This window comes from Aspergillus viridinutans (genome assembly GCF_018404265.1).
Source record: "Aspergillus viridinutans IFM 47045 DNA, scaffold_4, whole genome shotgun sequence".
NCBI lineage: Eukaryota > Fungi > Ascomycota > Eurotiomycetes > Eurotiales > Aspergillaceae > Aspergillus > Aspergillus viridinutans.
In genome coordinates this window covers 1122924-1144640 of record NW_025091220.1, presented here as the reverse complement: position 1 = coordinate 1144640, position 21717 = coordinate 1122924, and the positions used below count along the sequence as shown (strand labels likewise).

The following is a 21717-nucleotide window of genomic DNA, read 5'->3' as shown; positions in this document are numbered from 1 at the left end:
TCTCTTCTTCGTTTCCTTCTACGACCTTACATACACGTGCTTCTTGCGTGCTATCTCACGTTCATTGCCATACTACTGTCCTGTTTTGTACTCGGTGCCACAATGACAGTTACGAATGACTTTGGTGCAGTCGTGATGGTTTGCAGGGTTGGAACAGTTGAGAGACTTTTCTTTTTCCCTTTCCCTTGCCGAAACAGAGAAACGAAGAATATTGAAATTTCCTTACTACTGGTAATAAAATTGAACTCTACATTTAGACAAGAAATAAAATTGTTTATGCTTGCAAGCTGAAAAACTTCGCCTCTCCTCCTTACGTTCGTACACCCAGCTGTTGTTGCCTTGCGGCCTTAGGGCTGGACCAAGTGTCGGCTGACCAAACCTAATAAGGAAAGGGAGGATTTTTGATTGACACCTTAGGCACAAACAAGGGCTAGCGTCAAAGCTGGTTGGTGGATGCGGTTAGGCTCGCGCTCGCCTAATTTGCTAGCGTCCCACACACAACACCTCACAGAAGAGATCATCTTTCCTTCAATCTTTCCAGAGCGACATCGACGACAACCGACGACCTGCCACGCCGACAAGGTACGTATTCGCGTCCCCCAATTTGCGATAGAATTTGGCTCGAATTGATTCCAATAATCCGATTCAATCCCTTCGCAATTCTCCCATTCATCAAAGCTGATTGATTCCAGATGGGTGCCCTCAAGTACGTGGAAGAGATCCAAAAGAAGAAGCAGTCCGACGTGATTCGCTTCCTGCTGCGTGTCCGTTGCTGGGAGGTGAGAATCCCCCCCTCAATTTCGAACATTTGACATCCCGCCGGGAGGGGGAAGACCTCGTTTGCTTTGCCATAGGATACCCTCGAAAAAAGAGAATTTTTTTTTGATTTTGGGTGTTGCTGGGCTCGGCTTCGAAGATCGCAAATTTCGCTCACAAAGCTTGCTTTTCTTTCCCGCCGGCGGATGATGTGGATGTGGCACACAAGACAAGTTATATTTGGACTTGTGTTGTCTTGCTATACACTCGTTGAACTTTGCTGAGAGTGCATCAATATAGCTCCGTCAACTGAACGCTATCCACCGTGCTTCCCGTCCTTCTCGCCCCGACAAGGCTCGTCGTCTCGGCTACAAGGCCAAGCAGGGTTATGTTGTCTACCGTGTCCGTGTGAGACGTGGTGGCCGTAAGAGGCCTGTGCCCAAGGGTGCCACCTACGGTATGTTTTGCGAATTCAAGATTTTCGTGATGTGAGGAGATTGGACTAATTGTGGGTTCGGATTACAGGCAAGCCCACCAACATGGGTGTTAACCAGCTCAAGTACCAGCGTGCTCTGCGTGCCACCGCTGAGGAGCGTGTCGGCCGCCGCTGCGCCAACTTGCGTGTCCTGAACTCCTACTGGATCAACCAGGACTCCACCTACAAGTACTTCGAGGTCATCCTCGTTGACCCCCAGCACAAGGCTATCCGCCGCGATCCCCGCATCAACTGGATCTGCAACGCTGTCCACAAGGTTCGTCTACAATTCTCGTGCGACTCGGCGCGATTCTGGGGGTTTTGCGGCGCTCTTGCTAATGTTTCCTGTACAGCACCGCGAGAGCCGTGGTCTCACTGCCACCGGCAAGAAGTCCCGTGGTATCAACAAGGGCCACCGCTACAACAACACCCGTGCTGGCCGTCGCCACACCTGGAAGATCCACAACACCCAGAGCTACTGGAGATACCGTTAGATGTAGACCATTTGGTGTTCATGGGGGTTGGTGGTTATGGAAAATTTCTCTCTTCGAGGATGTGTTTATTCCGACAAAAACTCGCTTCTGTGACTTTGTCATTGACTCATCAGGGTGCGAGCCTAATGCAACAGATCTTTCGGATCGGATGTTAGCAAAAACCTTTCTCTCTCTGTTTCTTTCTATGATTCCCTTAACGAAGTACGACGACTCTTTTCTTTCTTCAGGACGCTCCCTGCAGCTTGTAGTGGACTGGTAGGCTGAATGTAGACGAACGTTGATCCGCGACCTGTTGCAATTGATATCCACTGCGGGTGGTGTCAATTACCGGTTTGATGCTGAATAGCCGCAAGTGGAAGACGTTCGGAAATGCGGATGTTGCAGCAATCTGGAACATGGTCTTTGGTTAACTAAGGTACCATTTGGCACAAGTTGTCAACTTGTCAGACATTGTGAGACTAGTCAGAGCTTCAGCGCCCAAAATAGCAACAGTTCGTGACATCCGAGCGTCACATCCAAGGCCAGCGCGGGTCGACCCCATAACGGTGGTCCAGTAGGGCGACGCCGAGGTAGGCTGTCGCAAGAGTTGTAAGACATCATCAGGTTGATAATTTCTTTCATCCTGGTTTTCTTTCCATCACTTCCAGAATGCGTATTACTTTTTGACGGTCTTCAGAGATCTCTTGAAACTGTATATTTAAGTTGATGTTCATTGTGGCTGAAGTTCCCACGCTTCTAGCTTCAAAGAAGCTCATGTATTAACCGCTTTCTATCACTGGCCCTGACTAATCGCTTTCTTACTCATCAATCATCCACCGCTATCATCATTAGAGTTGCATCAGTTGCGGCTTCTTCTTTGGTTCCCTTTTTGGTTCCTGAGGTCACTTGGTTCAGTCGATCTGTTCCAGGTTTTTTTCGGCAGGATCCGACCCAGTTTAAGCCTCCTTCATACCTCCAACTCCTATCTACCTAGTACCTACGTTGCCTCCTTTCTATCTCTTACAAGCATCTCTGTGGTTCCTGGAATCCTGCACATACTCCCGTTGATCAGACGACACTCACGCAATACCTAGTTTTACCAGGCCTTGAATTAACCGCGTCTTCTTCTAATCCACGAAGCACTTATTCCACGCCTGGAGTTGTTCCAGCTCAGACAGCCACGAGATATACACAAGCTAATGCGCCCATATGCCGTCGCGGTCCGCGTATAACCAGCCTCATCCTCCGACTCTGAACTCCTCGGCCGTCTATCCAAACGCCGCCCTTCTTTCTTCAACGGAGAGGAGTGCACCACGCCACGTTCAGCACGATGTCCCCAGCTTGCCGACAATGACCGGCAATCCGGCGACCTCGCCTCCCCACCATCGAGGTCATTCTCGTTCGATCAGTCACCCGTTTCCGTCCGCCTTTGGCGGCAAGAGACGCAACCCGAACCCGGGTTTCTTAGACTCCGACTCCGACGATGACGTGACTCATCTTGCCGATGTGCTTTCTAGTAGCCCCAGGAAAGCCTCCTCACGCCCGTTGCCGGGTGGTGAGGCGATCTCAACAGGGAAATGCATGACGTGCAACTCTACTGTTCGATGGCCGAGGGGGTTAAAGGTTTTTCGGTGCACAGAGTGCTTGACTGTAAATGATCTGGAGCCGTACACTTCGAAGGATCTGGGGGGTCAAGGGAGCTCGGGGAAGGATGGGAAGCCTGGTCTGTCCATACCGAGAAAAGGTGCGCCGAATTTACCTAGGAGGTCTTATTGTTGATCTGGCTAACTTACAGAACTAGCGGTTCCTCTCTCCCTGGAACGGACACGGTCCATAATTGATAATTGCGTTTCATCCTATCTGCGACGGCTTTTAGACGCGCCTGTGCCTCAAGGCTTCACATCGGGAAATCGGTCTGGAAAACCCTCGGCTATAGGGCAGGATGAAAATCGTGCGCATACATATGACCATGGGTCGGGTTTACTGTCCGAGCCGCGCGTGGATGCTCGGGCGCGCAGTTCGTCTGCGTCCAGTAAACCCGGGAAACCAGACTGGTTCAGCGGAGCCTCGAATTCTTTGAAGCCTACGGCGAGTTCCTTGGCGCCACATGCGGACGTTAGGGATCCTCGGCTACGTAGTCGCAACAATTCAGACGTGCAGATTCCGCCCAAAGGCGAACGCTTGCCCCGCGAAGCAGGAAGGTCGTCCGAGCGGGACATCAAGGATCAACCTAGCCACCCTTACATCTTCAAGCCCCTAGAAGAGTACATACTAGCTTCATTTAAAGGATGTGACAGTTTGAATGCGTCCTTTAGTACAGCACAACCTCCCTTACTGGCTGCGAACGCCAGTCCCGATAATAGCCCTCCAAAACCGAAGGTGGAGAGCAATGATGCGCTCTCTCATGCGCATCCAGCATTTGAGATCGATGCAAAGACCCTTCTGATTGGAGACCTAGCCGAAAATTCTTCTTGGTGGATGAATGACGGGGACCCAAACTATGGCCTTGGCCATTCACATTCGAAAGGGAAATCTTCAAATCCTTCGAAAGCAGTTACCTCTAGAAGTCCGCGGATCAATTGGTCTCAATTGGCAGAGTGGCATCAGCTGATCATGACGGCTGGTTCGTCATGGGTCGAGCGCTGGACAGCCATGAGGCCTGTTGATGAGCGCGGTCAAGAAGGTCACGGGCGGAGCAAGTTATGGGGCTCTGTGGACATGTGTGCGATCGAGAGAGATATTACAGAGTCACGTCTACATCTTCACAGAACCTTTCTCAAAGCTACGGAAAATCTGGTCAAGCGGCCACGACGACCACTGCACAAACCAGAAGAGATACGGTTCCTTCTCATACTCCTCGCAAATCCGTTGATATACCCATCAAGCTCTTCCTTGCGGCCTGTCAATCTCACCCAATCCCAAGGTGGCAGGCGGCCGTCCCATCCAAAGGAAAGTGGTGAGAGGATACCGCTCCGTGATGCTAGACCTTCTCGCAAAGAACAATTGGGACTTTCTGCGCCTCGCAGTGGACCTCCAGGGCATCATTTTGGCATCGTCAAGCGCATACTGGGCATAATGGCACACTTGCCCAATGATTGCCATCACTATCTCGTCTCCTGGTTTTCACGCCTTCCTACTGGACAGTTTGAGAAATTAGTGGACCTGGTGGGCAGCTTCGTTACTTACCGTCTTAGTCGGCAGCAAGGACGGAAACGCAGCGAGGCTATCGAAAATGATAACAGTCTGGTACCCAGTTTCAGTAGTGCAGCTGGGAATACTCCTGCGGAACTGCACGCTGCCATTAATGGTAGAAGTCCCAGCAAGCCAGCAAAAGACAAGCGGAATAAGCCCGTGGTGTACGGTGATGATTGGCAGATCCGGGCGGCAGCAAGGGTGATGTCCCTGCTATTTACAGCAAACGATACGGGTGTTGCTCGGAAGCCAGATGCAGCATTTGGCCAGGAAGCAAGCTCCTCGACAAATAGAGCGGCGGGGCCTCGCCGAGGGCACAAGATCCCAATCAGCGCCTTCTATAATACACTACTGGATTATTCTGACCTCGTCGCGGATTTCGAAGCCTGGGAGTCAAAAATGGCCAAGTTCTCGTTTTGTCAATACCCTTATTTCCTCAGTATTTGGGCGAAAATACATATAATGGAACATGACGCTCGTCGCCAGATGGAAGTCAAAGCTCGGGAGGCATTCTTCAATAGTATACTGAGTCGAAAGGCGATAAGTCAGTATCTTGTATTGAAGGTCCGGCGAGATTGTCTGGTTGACGACAGTCTACGAAGTGTCAGTGAAGTGGTGGGTTCTAACCAAGAAGAGATAAAAAAGGGCCTACGCATTGAGTTCGTCGGCGAAGAGGGTGTTGATGCGGGAGGACTTCGCAAAGAATGGTTTCTTCTGCTTGTTCGGGAAATTTTTGACCCTCATCATGGTATGTCGACGGCGTTGCATACCAAAACGAAAGAGAGCTCAAGCTGATTGATACAGGACTCTTTCTATACGACGAGGACTCCCAATTCTGCTATTTTAATCCTTATTGCTTCGAATCATCTGAACAGTTTTTCTTGGTCGGCGTGCTTCTTGGACTGGCTATCTACAATTCAACGATCCTAGACATTGCTCTTCCGCCGTTTGCCTTCAAAAAGCTGTTGGCTGCTGCTCCGCAGACCAGCGGGCCGCAACCATCGAGTGCCCGGTCGAACTACAGGTGTACTTTGGACGACCTGGCAGAATACCGTCCTGCACTCGCCAAAGGCCTTCGGGCTCTTTTGGAGTTTGATGGAGATGTTTCCGATACATTCTGTTATGACTTTGTGGCCCACGTCGATCGCTATGGCGAGGCTGTTGCAGTGCCTCTCTGCCCTGGAGGCGAAACGAGGCCGGTCACCAATGCGAATCGACGAGAGTTTGTGGATTTGTATGTTCACTACATGCTAGACACAGCAGTCACTCGACAATTTGAGCCCTTCAAAAGAGGATTCTTTACCGTGTGTGGCGGCAACGCGCTCTCGCTGTTCCGACCCGAGGAGATCGAGTTACTTGTTCGCGGCTCGGACGAAGCACTGGACGTTGCCTCGCTTCGAGCGGTTGCGACATACGACAATTGGTCTCATCCCCGGCCGGAGAACATTCCGGTTGTGCGGTGGTTCTGGGAATTTTTTGAGAATACCGACCCCCAGGCGCAGAGGAAGATTCTTTCGTTCATCACAGGCAGTGACCGAATACCGGCCATGGGGGCGACAAGTCTTACGATCCGGCTGGCATGCCTCGGAGACGATGCGTCGCGGTATCCGATCGCACGAACGTGTTTTAACACGCTAGGACTGTACCGATATCCCACTCGGGAGAAATTGGAGCGGATGCTCTGGGAAGCAGTGGGGAACAGCGAAGGGTTTGGACTGAAGTGATTGAATATGTTGGGGGAAACTCCGAATAGATACCTTGTATACACACCTCAGGGGCAGGTAACCCTGTAAGGAGCTGATCATGAGTCACTTGCCAATGCCATTTTTAGTTGAGGGATGCCATATATCTTCGGTGAGCGGTAGCCGCTATATCTCCGATGTTCGTACTTTTCCATCTGTCTACTCATACCTGTCTCATGGTCGTAGCTGTTCTAGACTGCCACATGACGCCGGACTCGAAGAAAAGCAAAGAGACGGGCATCAAAAAGTGTTGAGACGTGTCTATTGGTCTCATTATTGAGCACACCCGAGATTGGCGCGGGGTTAGAAGAGTTCTAGACCTGAAAATCTCACCGTTGACAGTCGATATGTCAGGTCATCTATTCATGCTTAATCGGTGTAAGGATTCGATCTGTTCTCAGGTCATGGGACACTGGCGAGAGAGCAGCCGAGCCATTGACTTTCGGGGTTCCAGGGGCAGAAATAGACGAGACAATAGGAAGAGTCGGTACCCGATGAAGGATCGGTGCAGTTACTGTTTGGGGTATGCGTGTGCATTGTCGCAGTCAGTAAGTATCAGCATCCCACCTACAGTGCAGTAGTGCAGTAGACAGCTGTTGTGGAGAAGCGGTGTGCGATAGGTATCCTTGTGGACGTACGGAGTACAGGTAGGTAGGTAGTCTAGATCCTGGTTGTGCATGCGGAGGTACTGGTGTCTGTCAGTATTTGTTTACTTTGTTCTTGGAGGTTGACTCGTGGATAGTGGCCGGTGAATCATACCGCTATATTATTATTGTTGTTTGCTTTCTATCTACTTTCTATCTAGTCAGGAACAACAATATGCTCTCTGACAGCGACAACCAACCTGTTTGCCTATGACGAGGTCATAGCGGGGCCAAAACGGGGACATTCTAGGAGAGTCTGTGGGGGAGGAACGTCATTGCGCCGTCGAGGAATTGATTTCCACTGTTTGCGCTTTGGGAAGAAGGTGTGAGGGTTAGTGTCTATGGATTCCAAGGGTCAAGGGCCAATATGGAGCTACGGTATACTCCCCAGGTGAAGTCATTTTATCCACTTGTTTCCTGTGTGCCTGATGTTTTGTGAAGGTTTGCTTTGATAGAGTCCAGATGGAGATATCGTATTGGGAATACCGATGGCGCGTAAGGTAATTTGAGTATGGTCCACTGGGCCATGGTACACCGTACACGTCGGTGACCGTCTGGTATCAATTGATCGACTTTCGATCTTGACGCACAAAGTCAATTGATATCGCAGACAGAAATTGAATTGATCAACGCGAAAATAAAGCTTACCCCCCGCGTGAATAATTAGACCTAGAAGGCGAAAACATCACCTTTTTGCCAGTAGCTTCGGGGAATCGGGACGGGGCTGGGAGGCACAAGGACATCACCTGACAGTGGAACTCTGGGCTGTTCTGTTTGTGGTACGGAGTAGACCCACTGCGATGGAGCGTAGTGTCCCGAGTCTAAGTTGGACCAGCTTCCGTCGATGGCTGATTCCGATACAGTTCGTGCTTGACCTGCCCTGGTTAAGTAGATGAATGAATGGAGGAAAAGATGGACAGTCTGACTTCATTGGCACCCCCTCAGTTCCCCTCCTTCACTGTTTGGGATTTGGATCCCTTGAAATAATAAGTAGGCTTGTCTTTCCTCCTCTTGTCGTCTCTTTTCTTCCTCATCTTCTCTCCAACTTCCTCTTCTTCATCTTCATCCTCTTCGTTTTCTTTCCTGCTTCCCTTATCTTCCTTTCTCGGTAAGTTCAACTTGCTTCGTTTGTCCTCTTCGTCGAGCCTTGCCTTGAGTATCTGATATTGACTGCCGGGGTTATAGATCGCAAGGCTTCATTCACAATGGGTTCCAATCTTCCTCAGACCATGAAGGCTCTCAGATATGAGAAGCCTGAGGTCCACAGCGTTGTCCAGGTCCCTCTGCCCACTCTCCGTGAGAACGACGTCTTGGTATGTTGTCGACCCAATAAATATTCTGCATACCACAGAATCGGATGGCTGACCAATAATGCATGTATAGATCAAGGTGAAGGCTTGCGGTGTCTGCGGTACCGATTTGCACATCCACGAGGGTGAATTCATTGCCAAGTTCCCCCTGGTTCCTGGTATGCCTGATGCTCCCTCGACAATCGCCGTGGTTCTCAAACAGTAGACTAACCGCTACAGGCCATGAAACCGTTGGCGTTGTCGCTGCTGTCGGTTCCAAGGTCAAGGGCTTCGAGGTTGGTGAGCGTGTTGTTGCCGATAACTCTGAACTCTGTGGCGAGTGCTTCTACTGCCGTCGCGGTGATGAGCTGTTTTGCGAGCACTTTGAGGCTCATGGTGTCACTATGAACGGTGGTTTTGCCGAGTACTGTGCCTACCCTGGTACGTTGTATAGCCTCGACCCAACCACAGCACCTTGCAACTAACCATACCGGACTGTAGCCAAGAGAGTCTTCAAGATCAAGAACCTCTCCGATGTCGACGCCACTCTCCTCGAGCCTGCTTCCTGCGCCGCCCACGGTCTGGACAAGATTGCTCCCAAGATGGGCTCTTCTGTTCTGCTGTTCGGTGCTGGTCCCACTGGTCTGGTATGTGGTTTCAGGTCCGGTAGCTCTGTGACATGACTGGAAACTGACTGTGCGTAGATCCTTGCTCAGATGCTCCGTCTGAACGGTGGATGCAAGGTTACCGTCGTTGCTCCTGAGGGTCTCAAGATGGAACTGGCCAAGAACCTCGGTGCCGGTGACGAATACGTCGCCCTCTCCCGCAAGGACCCCTCCGCTCAGTTCGAGAAGCTCAAGTCGGAGAACCCCTACGGCTTTGACATCGTTGTCGAGGCCACTGGTAACCTCAACATCCTCAACGATTCCATCAACTATGTCCGCCGCGGCGGTAAGCTCGTCGTGTACGGTGTGTACGCCAACAAGGACCGTGTCTCGTGGCCCCCTGCCAAGATCTGTAAGTTTTTCTTCTCCTTGTTTCCACCGAGTGTTTGCTCACAAACACGTTAGTCGGTGACGAGATCAACATTGTCGGCAGTTTCTCCGAGGTGTACAAGTTCCCTGCTGCCATCGACTACCTTGACACGGGCAAGGTCAAGGTCAACGGCATCGTGAACAAGGTCTTCAAGATCGAAGAGTGGGAGCAGTGCTTGGAGTCGATGAGAAACAAGTCCGCCATCAAGGCCGCCATTGTCTTCGACTAGAGGGTTGATTGGATAGACTTGGGTTGGGGTCAGACAAAATTCTGCGTTGGATTACAACTGAGTTTTGAACATACTTCATGTAATGATTTATGACATATGCGATGATATTATTCCTTGAATAATAGAAAGAGGATTATCTCCAGTACTTGCAAAGCCCTGGCCCAGGCTCATGGGAGGGCCGGCGTGGTTATACCTATAGGCGAGCGAGGACCTTGGGGAGTGGTGACTTGTTGGGGCCATCAGTCCCCAAGGCAGCAGTGACGTATCTCCGGATTGGCCTACCACTACTTCATGCAACAATACATTACCTTAAATTACTACCTTAGAGTTTTGATGCTAATTAATCTGTTCGAGTTAACTTCTGTAATTAACAATTCATAATTTGTAAAGTCTAAAATCGAACGCAGGAAAGCAAAAACCACTGTTGTCAAGGACTGCATCCCAATCCACTCCGCTCCACCTTCAATAATCCTCCACTGTCCCTCAACCCGACCCCAAAACAAAAAAAAAAAAAGAAACGAAGAGAAAAATGGTCAAACCCCTAACCTTCAAAGGCGACAAGCCCAAAAAGCGCAAACACCGCGAATACGCCTCCACGGAATCGAAATTCGGCGCGGACACAAGCACAGGCACAGGCACAGGCACAGGCACAAGCACAAGCACAAGGACCCCCGCAGAGGAAACCCAGCACCTCGAAGACAGCGCCGAAGACCAGAGCTGGGTATCCGCCGACACGCCGTCGGATATCGCAGGCCCGGTGGTGCTCGTTCTGCCGTCCGACCCGCCGACGTGTATCGCGAGCGATGCGAACGGCAAGGTGTTTGCCAGCGAGCTGGAGAATCTGATTGAGGGGGATGCCGCGACGGCGGAGCCGCATGATGTGCGGCAGGTGTGGGTTGCGACGAGGGTGGCGGGGACGGAGTCGTTGAGTTTCAAGGGGCATCATGGGAAGTACGTCGGCCCTGTCTTAATAGCAAAGTGAGGGAATACTGATCACAGATGGCGACAGATACCTAAGCTGCGATACCTACGGTATCCTGAGCGCTTCCGCCTCGGCCATCTCGCATTACGAATCGTTCCTCGCGCTCCCCTCGACCGATATCCCGGGTACGTTTGCGCTGCAGACCGGCGGAGGCGACAAGGAGGCGTTTGTGTGTGTGCGGGAGGCCTCGTCGAGCAGCAAGGCGAGTGGGCGCGTGATCGAGGTGCGCGGCGACGCGAGCAGTCTCGGGTTTGAGACGACGCTGCGGATCCGCATGCAGGCGCGGTTCAAGCCGCGGATCAAAGCGAGCAAGGAGACCAAGGCGAGGGAGAAGATTAGTCGGAAGGAGTTGGAGGGGATTGTGGGGAGACGGCTGGAGGAGCATGAGGTGAAGAGGTTGAAGAGGGCGAGGAGGGAAGGGAATTTCCATGAGGAGGTGCTCGATGTGAGGGTTAAGGGAAAGCATGACAAGTTTGCTTGGTAGGTTTTTGCCTATTTTCTTTTTGAGTCTGGCTAATGCTGATGTTGATGTTGGTAGATTGGCGGGAGAATCTATGAAGATCGATTACCTGCGTCTGAAATTGAGACGCACTGAAACAGTTGCATTCGGGAATGCCCAGCGAAAGGGCCCTTTGAGCAGATGACGCGAGAATGCGTGCTACGGTTCTACGAGCGCGACATTTTTATCTGCTGGGGGGGACAGGCCTAGACTCATTCGAGATTGAGCGCGACGCGCCTCGATGTTCATACTACACTCGAATAATGTGGTGAAAGACTTTGTCGGGCCAAGCGACGCTTTGAAATAGTCTGGTTTGTCCATCTGTATGCATTATCATCTATATGATGAGCAAGAAGTAAAATGAACCTGAAGTATTATCATAAACCAAGGGTATCATCCCACCGCAACACCGTATAATATATCCCCAATCGAGTAGAATCCGGCGATCAATGCTCAGTCACGACATAATCCCGATGAACTACCGTATCGTCCGCAGGCGTCGAGTAGTATTCCGCCGGTAGAACGCTTTTCTTACACAGCGGGCAAAGACTGCTTATCTGTGTAAGCGAAACGTCGATGCAGCTCGGATGAAAGATATGGCCGCATGGAAGTTCCCGCACAATCGTTGTTCCCGAGACAAAGTCATCAAGACAGATTGCACAGGTGGGCTGTGACCTGCTGGAAGAGTCGCTGCACTCTCGCACGGAGGGAGGTCGACTGCGCTCACACGTAATTGCAGTTTCCGGTAGTCTGATGGTGGAGCTGCTTGCTTGCATATCTGTCTCCTTGTAGACTAGACGAGGCTCTTTGAGGTGGTCAACAGATCGTATCGAACTTGTATCATCGGCCCTTGACAGTGTGATCTGGGTTTGACTAGGGCTGCCTTTCAAAGACGCCTTTGAGGGAATGTTGACAGAGGGGTAGACGTATGTGGGAATTTGATCAAGAACCTCCCGCGAAACCCTGATTTGATGTAGCCCGAAATTTTCAATATCCGCTTCGCCGGAAGCGATGCGACGCTCGAGGGCTAGTCGGCGTCTCTTCTGCACAAATTGATAACATAGAAGGATGATGATACTGAGAACCAGTACCATTCCCAAAATTGCGAGGATGAATCCCCAGAGACTGGGCATGTTTCGATGATCCTCCGCTGCGGAAGAGACAGAGCAAAGTCAGCCAAACGGATCCCGCATAGCAGTATTCCTTGTGAACTATGGGTCGTCTTACCATAATCTATGAGAGCAAACAATCGAACAATATCATGCTGATCCTGCGCCAGGGCTGAAGACCCATTTAGATTGCTACCCGTATCAAATCCGACCAACGTCGCATTATCAGAGTACCACGACAGCTGGCGCATGAGTGTCTCCCCAGCAGGACCGGGGATCGCATAGACCGGATAGTTGTTTTGACTCTTCCATGCTCCAGCATCACCCAGATCCCAGAGAGAATCCTCCGGCGCGGGTGGCTTGGAATCGTTGGTTGAAGGTAGAAAGAAGATCAGCGCTTCCACGTCTTCTTGTTGCGACGCATTGAGAAATGACTTGGTACAATTGATGGATACCCACGGCGCTATGCCGATGTTGGGGAAGTTCAACGGAGCGACATGGCTATGACGAGTCGAATTGGACGGCACAAGCGATGCTGTGGCATTGTTGCATGGATCCTGAGGGTCAAGGCTAGGGACAAAGAGTAGTCCTCTTATTGGACCCTTGCCTGGTGCATTTTGAGTAGATAGCGTCTGGATTGTCCCGTCAAGCACTACACGGAGGTTATCGCTTTCCTGTTGGTAGCCGCAATGTAAGCGGGCAATCGATTTGCTGGCGTTGATTCATGATTGATCTGCACCACTGGTGAAACATACATTGATTGCTCGAGTTGCATTCGTTACTCTCCCAGATCCTTCAAAAAACATCGGAGCCGTGGCTAGCGATTGGGCGGCTATGATGGTCAGACATGGTCAGCCCAATTTCCAACAAGAAGCCGCTGTCTAAAGCGCATGGCTATACCAGAGGTATAGACGAATATTGCAAAGGAAAATAGGCACAGTGCGCAATCTGAAGGCGAGGATGAGGGATCATACACATGCTTGCGATATACCAACACCGCTGCCACTCAGTAAATGAATGGCGTTCAAGAATATGAAAGGTCAAGATCGAGTAGAAGACAACATTTCGCACAATTAATAGTATGCCAAGATGTTGTAATGCATATGCATAGCTTTTTCAATCAGGAAAATGCAAAAGCAAAATACAGAGATGTAAAGGGAGGAGGGAAAAGGTCAAAAGGTTGTTCTCGATAGTTGCAGGTGATAGATAAATAATACGTAGTGCCGAAATCGACGATCATCCCAATAAGATCTTCTTCTCAGGCACCGTACGAGGACAGGACCCATCCTATCCACCTTGTCATTTTGGCCTAATTTCTTTTTCCTTTTTCTTCTTCCCTGTTGTCAGCATGCAGATTCTCATTCAGCTCCTTGATCGACGATGGCAATGCCGTTTGCGGTTGGACTCTGATGACGTTTGCGGGGACTGGCCTTACATCGAGAAACCGATTCTGAACAAAATGGGAGGAATTCGAAGAGAGGAGTTCACAGTATGCCTGTCCCTGCAGATGGTACCGTCTGCCACGGTATCATCAGCAGAATCTTCAGTCATTCCCATCATCTGGTCTTATCCTAGGGAACCTGTCTGTGCTCCATCCCACGCTGATCGACAAGTGGAGCTCCTGCAAGGAAGGATACAGTACAGAGCACTTTGATAGATGATAGATCAGTCCACACATCTCCACATCAAGGCAAGACTCGAGTCCGTAGATAGTGCCCTATCACTCTCAGCACCAAGGAAGGATAATTCAGCCCATAAGGTGAATATCTGTACCCCTGAGATGTCATAAAACCGTGAATTGCTTAGCCTGTGACTCTTATCAAACCCAAAGCGGAAGGCCTGAAGTCTGTATCTTCACGTGATCAAAATCACGTGCATCCATCTCTATCAAGACTGCGATAACGATCAGCTCTTGTAAACATCCCACTAACACCACACACTCTCTCCTCAACCATTTTCTCTGCAAATCTTGCATCTAGTATGCTCTAGAGGGCAGATAGTCATCAAGTACCTATCAAGCTCTGGACCATTGGTCTTTGAGCAAGATAATACCACTTCAGTGACGAGTTGTGCCTCTGAATCCCTTGCCTCACGCCATCACTCCCGTCCTCTCAATTCCTCACCTAAATCCTTCCTCTCATAACATTCATCATTTGAAGATCACGTACTTTAACTGTCTCAAAATGCCAGGTGCCAACAAAGGCAAAGGCAAAGGCCGCGAACCCCGTCCCTCGCGAAGCCGCAACACCACCCCCAACTCAAGCTTCAGTGCTGGTGCAACCTCCGTGGGAGTTCAGGCCAGTTACCTCGATGTTGACGTCTCGAAACTGCTCATTCCTGGCACTATTCAGTATGGCGAAATCCTCGACCGTATGAGCGGGGTTGGCCCGATCCCTGATTCCAAGTCTCTCGAGTCGTTAATGGAACACCTCAAGACTCTCAGTCAGCTAGCAGAGGCTCGTGTTGATGCCTGCGATGCCGGTATTAGAGAGCTCTCGCAGAAGCGCAAAGAGGTTGTTGAAGACCAGGAAACATACGACCGCGAGTCTGCATCCAAGGTGAAGCGTGATGTCGACGATGAGGAAGAGGAACCTATCAGAGCCTCTAAAGGAGGGAAACTGAAGAAGCGTAGGGAGCGTGGAGGAAGCACAAAGGAGGAACGTCCGTTGGCACATGGTGCTCATGACATCGCCCGCCAGGACGGCGCCGAGACAAAGGTCGAAGGAGGTATGTTTTGTTATGCCTTTTTTTTATGTGAATTCACACGATGACACATCCCTGCCAATCTCTCTCACCTGAACTTTCCTTTTCATAACAACACAAACTCCTCCAACTTCTCCCCTTCCTTGTCTTTCCTTCTGCATCTCTCTCATCTTTCGTCCTGTCTTGGACTTTGGCTTCCAACATGGATCCAGCTAATGAACCAAAACTAGCCGCTTCCCCAGCCTCCAAGAAGTCGAAGAATATGGCTTCTGAAGTCACCTCTCCCACTTCTCCCTCGTCTCTGACTTCTCCCAAACACACTGCTACTGCTGGCGAAGCTTCCGCTACTGCCGAGTCTCCCTCCGAGGACGACAGCGATGAGCACCAGCCTGAACCCGCTCCGGCCATCCCTCAGGTTCAGGTGTTTGGTTCGAACCCGCTCAAATTCGATGATCCCACCATCTACCACATTCGTGAAGTCACTCCTGATATGACAGACGAGGAGAAGAAGGAGATTTATTGCGTCAACCGTTTCCCAAAGAGTGATCTGAGCCACATGATGGCTGGCGTTCCTCCAGACAAGGATTTCAGCAATGCCAAACCTACCAATCAAGTTAGCGCCAACACTTTCCTCTCTTACATCGAACCTTACGTGCGTCCCCTGACCGAGGAGGACATTGCGTTCTTGAAAGAAAAGGTTAGTTTCATTGGCATTCCGAAATGGCAGTTTCACGTAAGCTAACAATCTTCCAGGGTGATCGCACTACTCCTTTTATTATGCCTCCTCGCGGCAAGAAGCACTACACCGAGATTTGGGCCGAAGAGGATGGACTGATGAACGTCGATCAAGCCAACGGCGATGGCGAACGTTTTCCCCTGAACCAGGGACGCGGCAGCATCGATCAGGTCACTGATGAGACTGTTGAAACTGACAAGGTTTCCGTCGGACCCTTGGTCAGCCGCCTTTATTCCCTTCTTCGCTATGAACACCGTACAGATCCTGACGAAAACTCCGCAACTGGCGCTGCCAATGGAGAGGCCTCCACCAGTAACTTCTTTAACGGAGATTCCATGGATATCGATCAGCCAGCTGGTGAATCAGACAGCAAGCCACTTCCGTCCGCGACTTCTTTCCCCGATGCTTCTCCTAGCGGCTTCAAGGTCCCCGCAGCCAAGCTCGACCATGCTCAGCTTGACGAGCGTCTCAAAGCAGAGCTCCGCCACATTGGCTTTCTCGGCGAAGATGACAACCCTGACTACGATGCTCATTACGACGACGATATTGCACAGCGTTTGCGTCTGCTCCAGAGCGAACTCAAAAAGCAAATGATTACCAACAATGCCCGCAAGGCACGGCTCCTAGACATCGCTCGTGAACGCATGGCACACCAGGAATATACCACCATCCACGACGACCTTGACTCCCAGGTTCAGCAGGCTTATCTCAAGCGCACCCGCACTCTGGGTAAGAGCAAGAAAGGCTCCCAGGCTAAGCACCGGCCTGGTGGAGCCGGCGGTGGCAGCCACGTCGCCAGTGGTGCAGGTGTGAGCCGGCCTGCCATTGGCGACGTGGCTCGAACCCTCATGGACCGGCGCAAGCGCTGGGAGGAGTGCATCGGGCCCATCTTCAAGGACTCGAAGACTTCGGTCCCCGGCAAGGGCGAGACCATCTTCGATTCGGCCGTCATGGCCGAGTACGAGAAGGCCGAGCTCGAGGGCTGGGACGAGGAGCAGGAGTAGGTCTGCCGGCCGATTTTCCCAAATCGTGCCGGCAGACCCGCACTCCTGTGCTCGGTCCTTGCTTTGGTCCGTTGTTTCTTTCTTTTGTTTTCTTTTTCTTTTTATGTAGTACCACATACCCCTGTACAATGGCGGCGTTGGGAAGGGGGGCTTGGGAATGAGTACTGGGTTTCCTTTTTTTTTTCGCGCTTGATAGCGCTGGTTTACGATCTCCTGCGTCAAGGACGCAGCAACCCTCGCCAATGTCGGCGACTGCCAAGTGTCGCTGTCCCCTGTGGGGACTTGGCAACGCAGCGGCGGTTGTGACTTGGTTTGGGCTTTTTTGCTGGCGACCAGACGAATGACTAATGAAATTTGTTTCCCTGGTGGAATAATCTACATTTGCGTCTCCTCTCAAGCACTGTAGCGTTTAAATCATCGTAAATGGGTATCAATTATTCTCGTAGCATATATCACGTCATCGGTGTATAATCAAGACCTCCCCCGGATATCTCTTCAATGCCGCCGTTAGGTCCTTCTCACTAATCTCCAGCTCAGTACAAATCTGATCAAAGCAATGCATGCCGTCCAGATATTTCGACAGCATCTTGTTATCAACGAGCTCCTCCTCGTCCTCGTCATCAAAGACCACCGTGGAGCGACTCCCGCTATGAACGGAGGTTGCATGCTCCCTGCCGTCATCCCCACGCTGTCCGGAGTGATTATGATGATGCTGCTGCTGGGCAATCGGTGCCGCGTCATCGCCCACACTCGACGCATAGGGACTATTCGTCCCCGTGCCTGGTCCTCGGGACGAGGGTCCCGATGGCGGCTGCGAATGCGAGTGATGGTAGTGCTGGGAGGACTTCAGCTGCGGGGCGGGCTGGCCCGTCGCGTAGGCGTACTTGTGGACGCGGTATAGAAACCCTTTGATAATACCAAAGGTGATGAAGCGGCGGATGTCGATGTGGGCTAGCTTGCGGCTGTTCTGGGCGTACCATTGCCGCACGCTCTGTCCTTGCTTGAGGCTTGCGTAGAGCTCGACGATGCCCACGCCATCCACCATTTCCGGGGGAGGTGGGGGCTGTGTTGGGTCGTGGTCGTCTGCAAGGATGGTGGTTGTGGTCATGCCGGAGCGGTAGCTCGAGCTTGGACTGGGTGTTCGGCTTGTGCTTCGGCGGTCGCGGTAGTCGGCTACCGGGGGCCACACGGAGTCCGGGTCGTACTTGGACAGGCCGACGAGGTTCCCTGGGATGCCTGAAACGTGGGCGTTTGTGAGGCCGTGGGCCGCGGGCGAGAGGGCGGAGGTTGAGGCGGACGGTGCGGTGGCGGCACCGGTGCTCCCGTGGACGGCCATGGACGGTGCGAAGAGCGTGTTGACGTAGCGGGCGCATTCGCGCTGCATTTCTTCGTCGGAGGCGATAGTGGAGCTGAATTGGGCGGTGGGCGCGTAGATTGCCGAGAAGGAGAAGATGTCGAGCAGGAACAGGCAGCCGTAGTAGAGGAGATGGCGTATCGCGCGGCAGGTGAGGGAGAAGTCAGTATCTGCGAGGATGGATATGATGCGGATGCTGTTGACGCCATTGATATGAGGCACAATCTGTCCTGTATTAGCTTCATTCTAGACGTCGTAGCTGTTTGAAGGGCGTACCCGTTGCATGGTCAGATCCCAATTCTCATCCATAAACGTCTGGTATCGGACCGTGAAAAGAGGGACCTGCCAGGCTCGGACCTGTGGAGGAGCTGGGTATACAGGGAAGAGCTTGATATTCAGTGTGTTCAGTTCATCTGCAAGGATCGTCAGCGATCAGGACCCCCTCCCCCAGTCTCGCGAAGAAGGCAGCGAACCTATTGGAATCATGCACTCGCAATAGTTATTCAAATCCTCCATCAATGTCTCGCACAAACTGTATACCTTTCCCTCTCCGCTTTTCGAATGATCCCTAGACAAGAATCCATTCTGCTCTTCCAACCCATGCATCAGATCCGCAAGCTTCTGCACCACGCTTTTGTACGAGCTGAAGTCCTCCTCCTCGGCCAGCACCAGGCAGAAGTTGAAGATGAACTCATTGCGGTCGTACCGGAGCGATTTCATGCAGATTGGATAGCCCAATATCCGGTATCCATTTGTGCAGACCTGAATCAGATTGCCGCATAGCTCTTGCCGGGGGATCACGAAGAAGGAGATGTCGGAAAAGGTCAGGAAGAGAGGTTGCGAGGGGGCGGTCGCAGAGGGTACGATGGCTCCGTCGGGGACTTGGTGGACAACCTTGGGGCCTGGAACGGTCAGTCTTTCGTAGATCTTGGTTATGAGGTAGATGAATTATTTAATTACCCTCTTGGGTGTCAAATTTGCTGTAGAATATGGCCCTGATCATGATGAGTCGAAGCTATGAAGAACAGGGTGCGGGACTGCAGTTGTCAACGTCATTGGATTGAAGATCAGCTAGGTAGCTGCAAGCATGATCACAGCATTTTCCTATGCCAGTATCATAAATTCATCCATGACAATGGTCCATGAGGGTGTTCACGGTGCTATGGCTCTGGGGGATGATGTCGCACTTGAAGGCTGCGGGGAGCTTAGACACAGAGATAGCATAGCTCCAAGCAGGCTCAAAGATAAACCGATACTCCCCATTGCCCGCCCTACCAGCGCTTTTTAAGCCGTTGAAATGAAAAAGCGATTGCCTTCATCCTTATTATCAATTCTGGTTTGACATTCTACCGCGTTTGCCGTCCAGTGTCTGGTTCAAATGCAACTGAAGATATTTCACACCATTATCAAATTAGAAAAGGCCAGTATTTTTGCGACGCTGAAACAAAGCAATCCCAAATGGACAAAGGCTTGAGGGGTATTAGAAGCGCATCGGAGATGACTACAAAGGCAAAAAGATCGATCTATCAACAGCAGAAAAGGGGACTATTAGGAAACGCCCGAAGATGACAAAAAGACGAGAGACAGCTGCGAAAGCGCCGTAAATGCACCACCCAAATCGAAACCTGCCCGCTAGCAATATCTGTAACGCAAATGAGGGAAGAACAAAGCAGAGACCAGTAAGCTGCCGTTTCTTATCGTGCAGTTCCTGGAGGGTTGGGAGGGCGTTGAATGCCAATGTTTGAAGAAAGCACCCTGGGCGGCGCCGGAGTCATGAAACGTTCTGGGAGTGATGGCGGGACTTGTGTGATGCCTGTCCGACGCAACTGGGCCAGTGGAGTAGCCATGTGGGACAAAAAGTTCAACGGCTGGCCCGTTCTGATGGCATTGATCAGGTCTGCGTAACTGCCGCGTTCGCCGGCCTCCTTCAGCCACTGCTCCCAGTCCTCGTCGAGTGGGACATTGGCACCTTGCTCTCGGGCTGCAGTAGCTGCCAGTAGACGATGGTTCAGTTCCACCCCACAGCTTTCCATCTCCTCGTCGCTAGAGTCCTCCTCCACCTTGTGTACTTGCGGCAAACGGTCAATTCCACGGTTGTCAACAGTGAGGCCAGTGTTGATGACATCCTCGAACGGTTCGTCTATCTTCACCTCAGGTTCCTTGACCGTATCTGAGCCGCCGTTGAAATGGATCTCAACAGAGGGTCGCGGAGACGGCGTTGCCGGTCGGATGGCTTCGGCAGTTGTGTCTCGCACCTTGATGCCCTCTTCCTTCTCGTACCGTTCGCGCGCGGATTTCGTTCCCTCCCATCTACAGAGCGATGAGATTTCGGCTTCGGTCAGACCAAGTTCGTCAAAGACCTTGAATAGCTTTCGATGCCATGGGAATCGGCTCAATCTCATGCGGTGGGGGCCATAGGAATAGTCAAGGCCCGGATATTGGGCTTCGATACTGTCCAGGGATCCATAGAAAGTCGATGTCTCTATCCGAACTTCTGGGACAAGATTGCGAGTGATGTGAGCAGAAAAAGTAGCCGGATCACTGGTACGGGGGCGTGGAAAAATTGCGCTGTGCACAATTTGAGCTAGGGAAGGTTTATGCATGGTCGATGAGGCTGCGGTTGGTATGATGTTGAGGTAGTTAAGACTCCCTGGGGTTGACCAAATAAGAATCCCCAACTACACAGTGCGGAGAAAGAGGAGCGGTGAGCGACCAGATGAGGAGAAAGGAGGCAATCCCAGATCTGATAACAACAGTTTCAGATATAAACAAGATGGGCAGGCAAATGAGTAAGGAGTTGGAGCAGTTGGGAAGTTGGACTGTAAAGGAAAGTGAATGAGCTGGAAATGTTTTCAGATCACGCTTCATAAATTATTGCAACTTGCAAGGAGAAGAGATCAGCAAGGGAGCAATATGCACGGATGTTAGTATGCATAGGGAATGCGCCGAGGATACGCAGTGCGTACGGGAGAACTGCAAATGATGAGCGATTTAGACTAGGCGTGAGGTTGGTGAAATAGAGATGAAAAAAAAAAGGGGAAGTTTGTAAACAATAGTCGATAATAAGGTAGAGCTGATATAGACCGTCCCTCGGGTCGAGTGTGGAGTTTGATACTATTTGCGGTGGCTATCGTCGACGACAAATCTCAACGATAGATAGTGACGACGACGACGACGCTGATGACAGGTGTAAGACCACAGAAGTATTGGTCTTTCCTTTGACTTCTCTGTCGTGTATCCTGTCTCACTGGATATCAACTCGAGTACTGAAAGGAGAACTCTTGATGATAATGGAAAAGGATCCTTAGCCGTAGAGAAGCCTTGGCTTCAAGTACGGTCCAGGCCTCGAGTCTAGATCAGCCGGCTTCTAACAGGAGGAATACATCATGAATCGCAAACTAGATCAGCCTCAGGAATGCCTTTTATTGCCCTAGCCGATCAAGAGAATGGAATTGAACCGAAGAAGAGAGTTTGAAACAAGAGAAGAGAGAACGG

The 21717-nt window shown here is 51.3% G+C and overlaps 8 protein-coding genes across 8 annotated transcripts; 5 read left to right on the top strand and 3 right to left on the bottom strand.

The window, feature by feature from the left end:
- Window positions 1–453: 453 nt before the first annotated feature.
- Window positions 454–1725, top strand: Aspvir_006395 (60S ribosomal protein eL15; the record flags this gene model as incomplete). The annotated part of the gene is made up of 5 exons (XM_043269597.1): window positions 454–582; window positions 693–779; window positions 1057–1213; window positions 1282–1508; window positions 1585–1725. The coding sequence occupies 5 exons, from the start codon at window positions 454–456 to the stop codon at window positions 1723–1725; spliced, it is 741 nt and encodes a 246-aa protein (XP_043125532.1).
- Window positions 1726–2913: 1188 nt separating this feature from the next.
- On the top strand, window positions 2914–6620 carry Aspvir_006394 (HECT-type E3 ubiquitin-protein ligase; the record flags this gene model as incomplete). Its single annotated transcript, XM_043269596.1, has 3 exons — window positions 2914–3448; window positions 3506–5644; window positions 5701–6620. 3 exons carry the CDS (start codon window positions 2914–2916, stop codon window positions 6618–6620), a joined length of 3594 nt encoding a protein of 1197 aa, XP_043125531.1.
- A 1867-nt stretch (window positions 6621–8487) lies between these two features.
- On the top strand, window positions 8488–9835 carry Aspvir_006393 (zinc-dependent alcohol dehydrogenase family protein; the record flags this gene model as incomplete). The annotated part of the gene is made up of 6 exons (XM_043269595.1): window positions 8488–8595; window positions 8666–8750; window positions 8812–9012; window positions 9073–9218; window positions 9276–9588; window positions 9642–9835. 6 exons carry the CDS (start codon window positions 8488–8490, stop codon window positions 9833–9835), a joined length of 1047 nt encoding a protein of 348 aa, XP_043125530.1.
- Window positions 9836–10364: 529 nt separating this feature from the next.
- Window positions 10365–11301, top strand: Aspvir_006392 (uncharacterized protein; the record flags this gene model as incomplete). The annotated part of the gene is made up of 2 exons (XM_043269594.1): window positions 10365–10786; window positions 10845–11301. The coding sequence occupies 2 exons, from the start codon at window positions 10365–10367 to the stop codon at window positions 11299–11301; spliced, it is 879 nt and encodes a 292-aa protein (XP_043125529.1).
- Window positions 11302–11762: 461 nt separating this feature from the next.
- On the bottom strand, window positions 11763–13231 carry Aspvir_006391 (E3 ubiquitin-protein ligase RNF103; the record flags this gene model as incomplete). The annotated part of the gene is made up of 3 exons (XM_043269593.1): window positions 11763–12466; window positions 12544–13099; window positions 13181–13231. 3 exons carry the CDS (start codon window positions 13229–13231, stop codon window positions 11763–11765), a joined length of 1311 nt encoding a protein of 436 aa, XP_043125528.1.
- A 1377-nt stretch (window positions 13232–14608) lies between these two features.
- On the top strand, window positions 14609–16868 carry Aspvir_006390 (histone acetyltransferase NGG1; the record flags this gene model as incomplete). Its single annotated transcript, XM_043269592.1, has 3 exons — window positions 14609–15152; window positions 15359–15825; window positions 15882–16868. The coding sequence occupies 3 exons, from the start codon at window positions 14609–14611 to the stop codon at window positions 16866–16868; spliced, it is 1998 nt and encodes a 665-aa protein (XP_043125527.1).
- A 457-nt stretch (window positions 16869–17325) lies between these two features.
- Aspvir_006389 (nitrogen permease regulating protein NPR2) lies at window positions 17326–19225 on the bottom strand (the record flags this gene model as incomplete). Its single annotated transcript, XM_043269591.1, has 4 exons — window positions 17326–18447; window positions 18499–18635; window positions 18696–19124; window positions 19183–19225. 4 exons carry the CDS (start codon window positions 19223–19225, stop codon window positions 17326–17328), a joined length of 1731 nt encoding a protein of 576 aa, XP_043125526.1.
- Window positions 19226–19916: 691 nt separating this feature from the next.
- On the bottom strand, window positions 19917–20825 carry Aspvir_006388 (uncharacterized protein; the record flags this gene model as incomplete). Its single annotated transcript, XM_043269590.1, has 1 exon — window positions 19917–20825. One exon carries the CDS (start codon window positions 20823–20825, stop codon window positions 19917–19919), a length of 909 nt encoding a protein of 302 aa, XP_043125525.1.
- Between the last annotated feature and the right edge of the window lie 892 nt (window positions 20826–21717).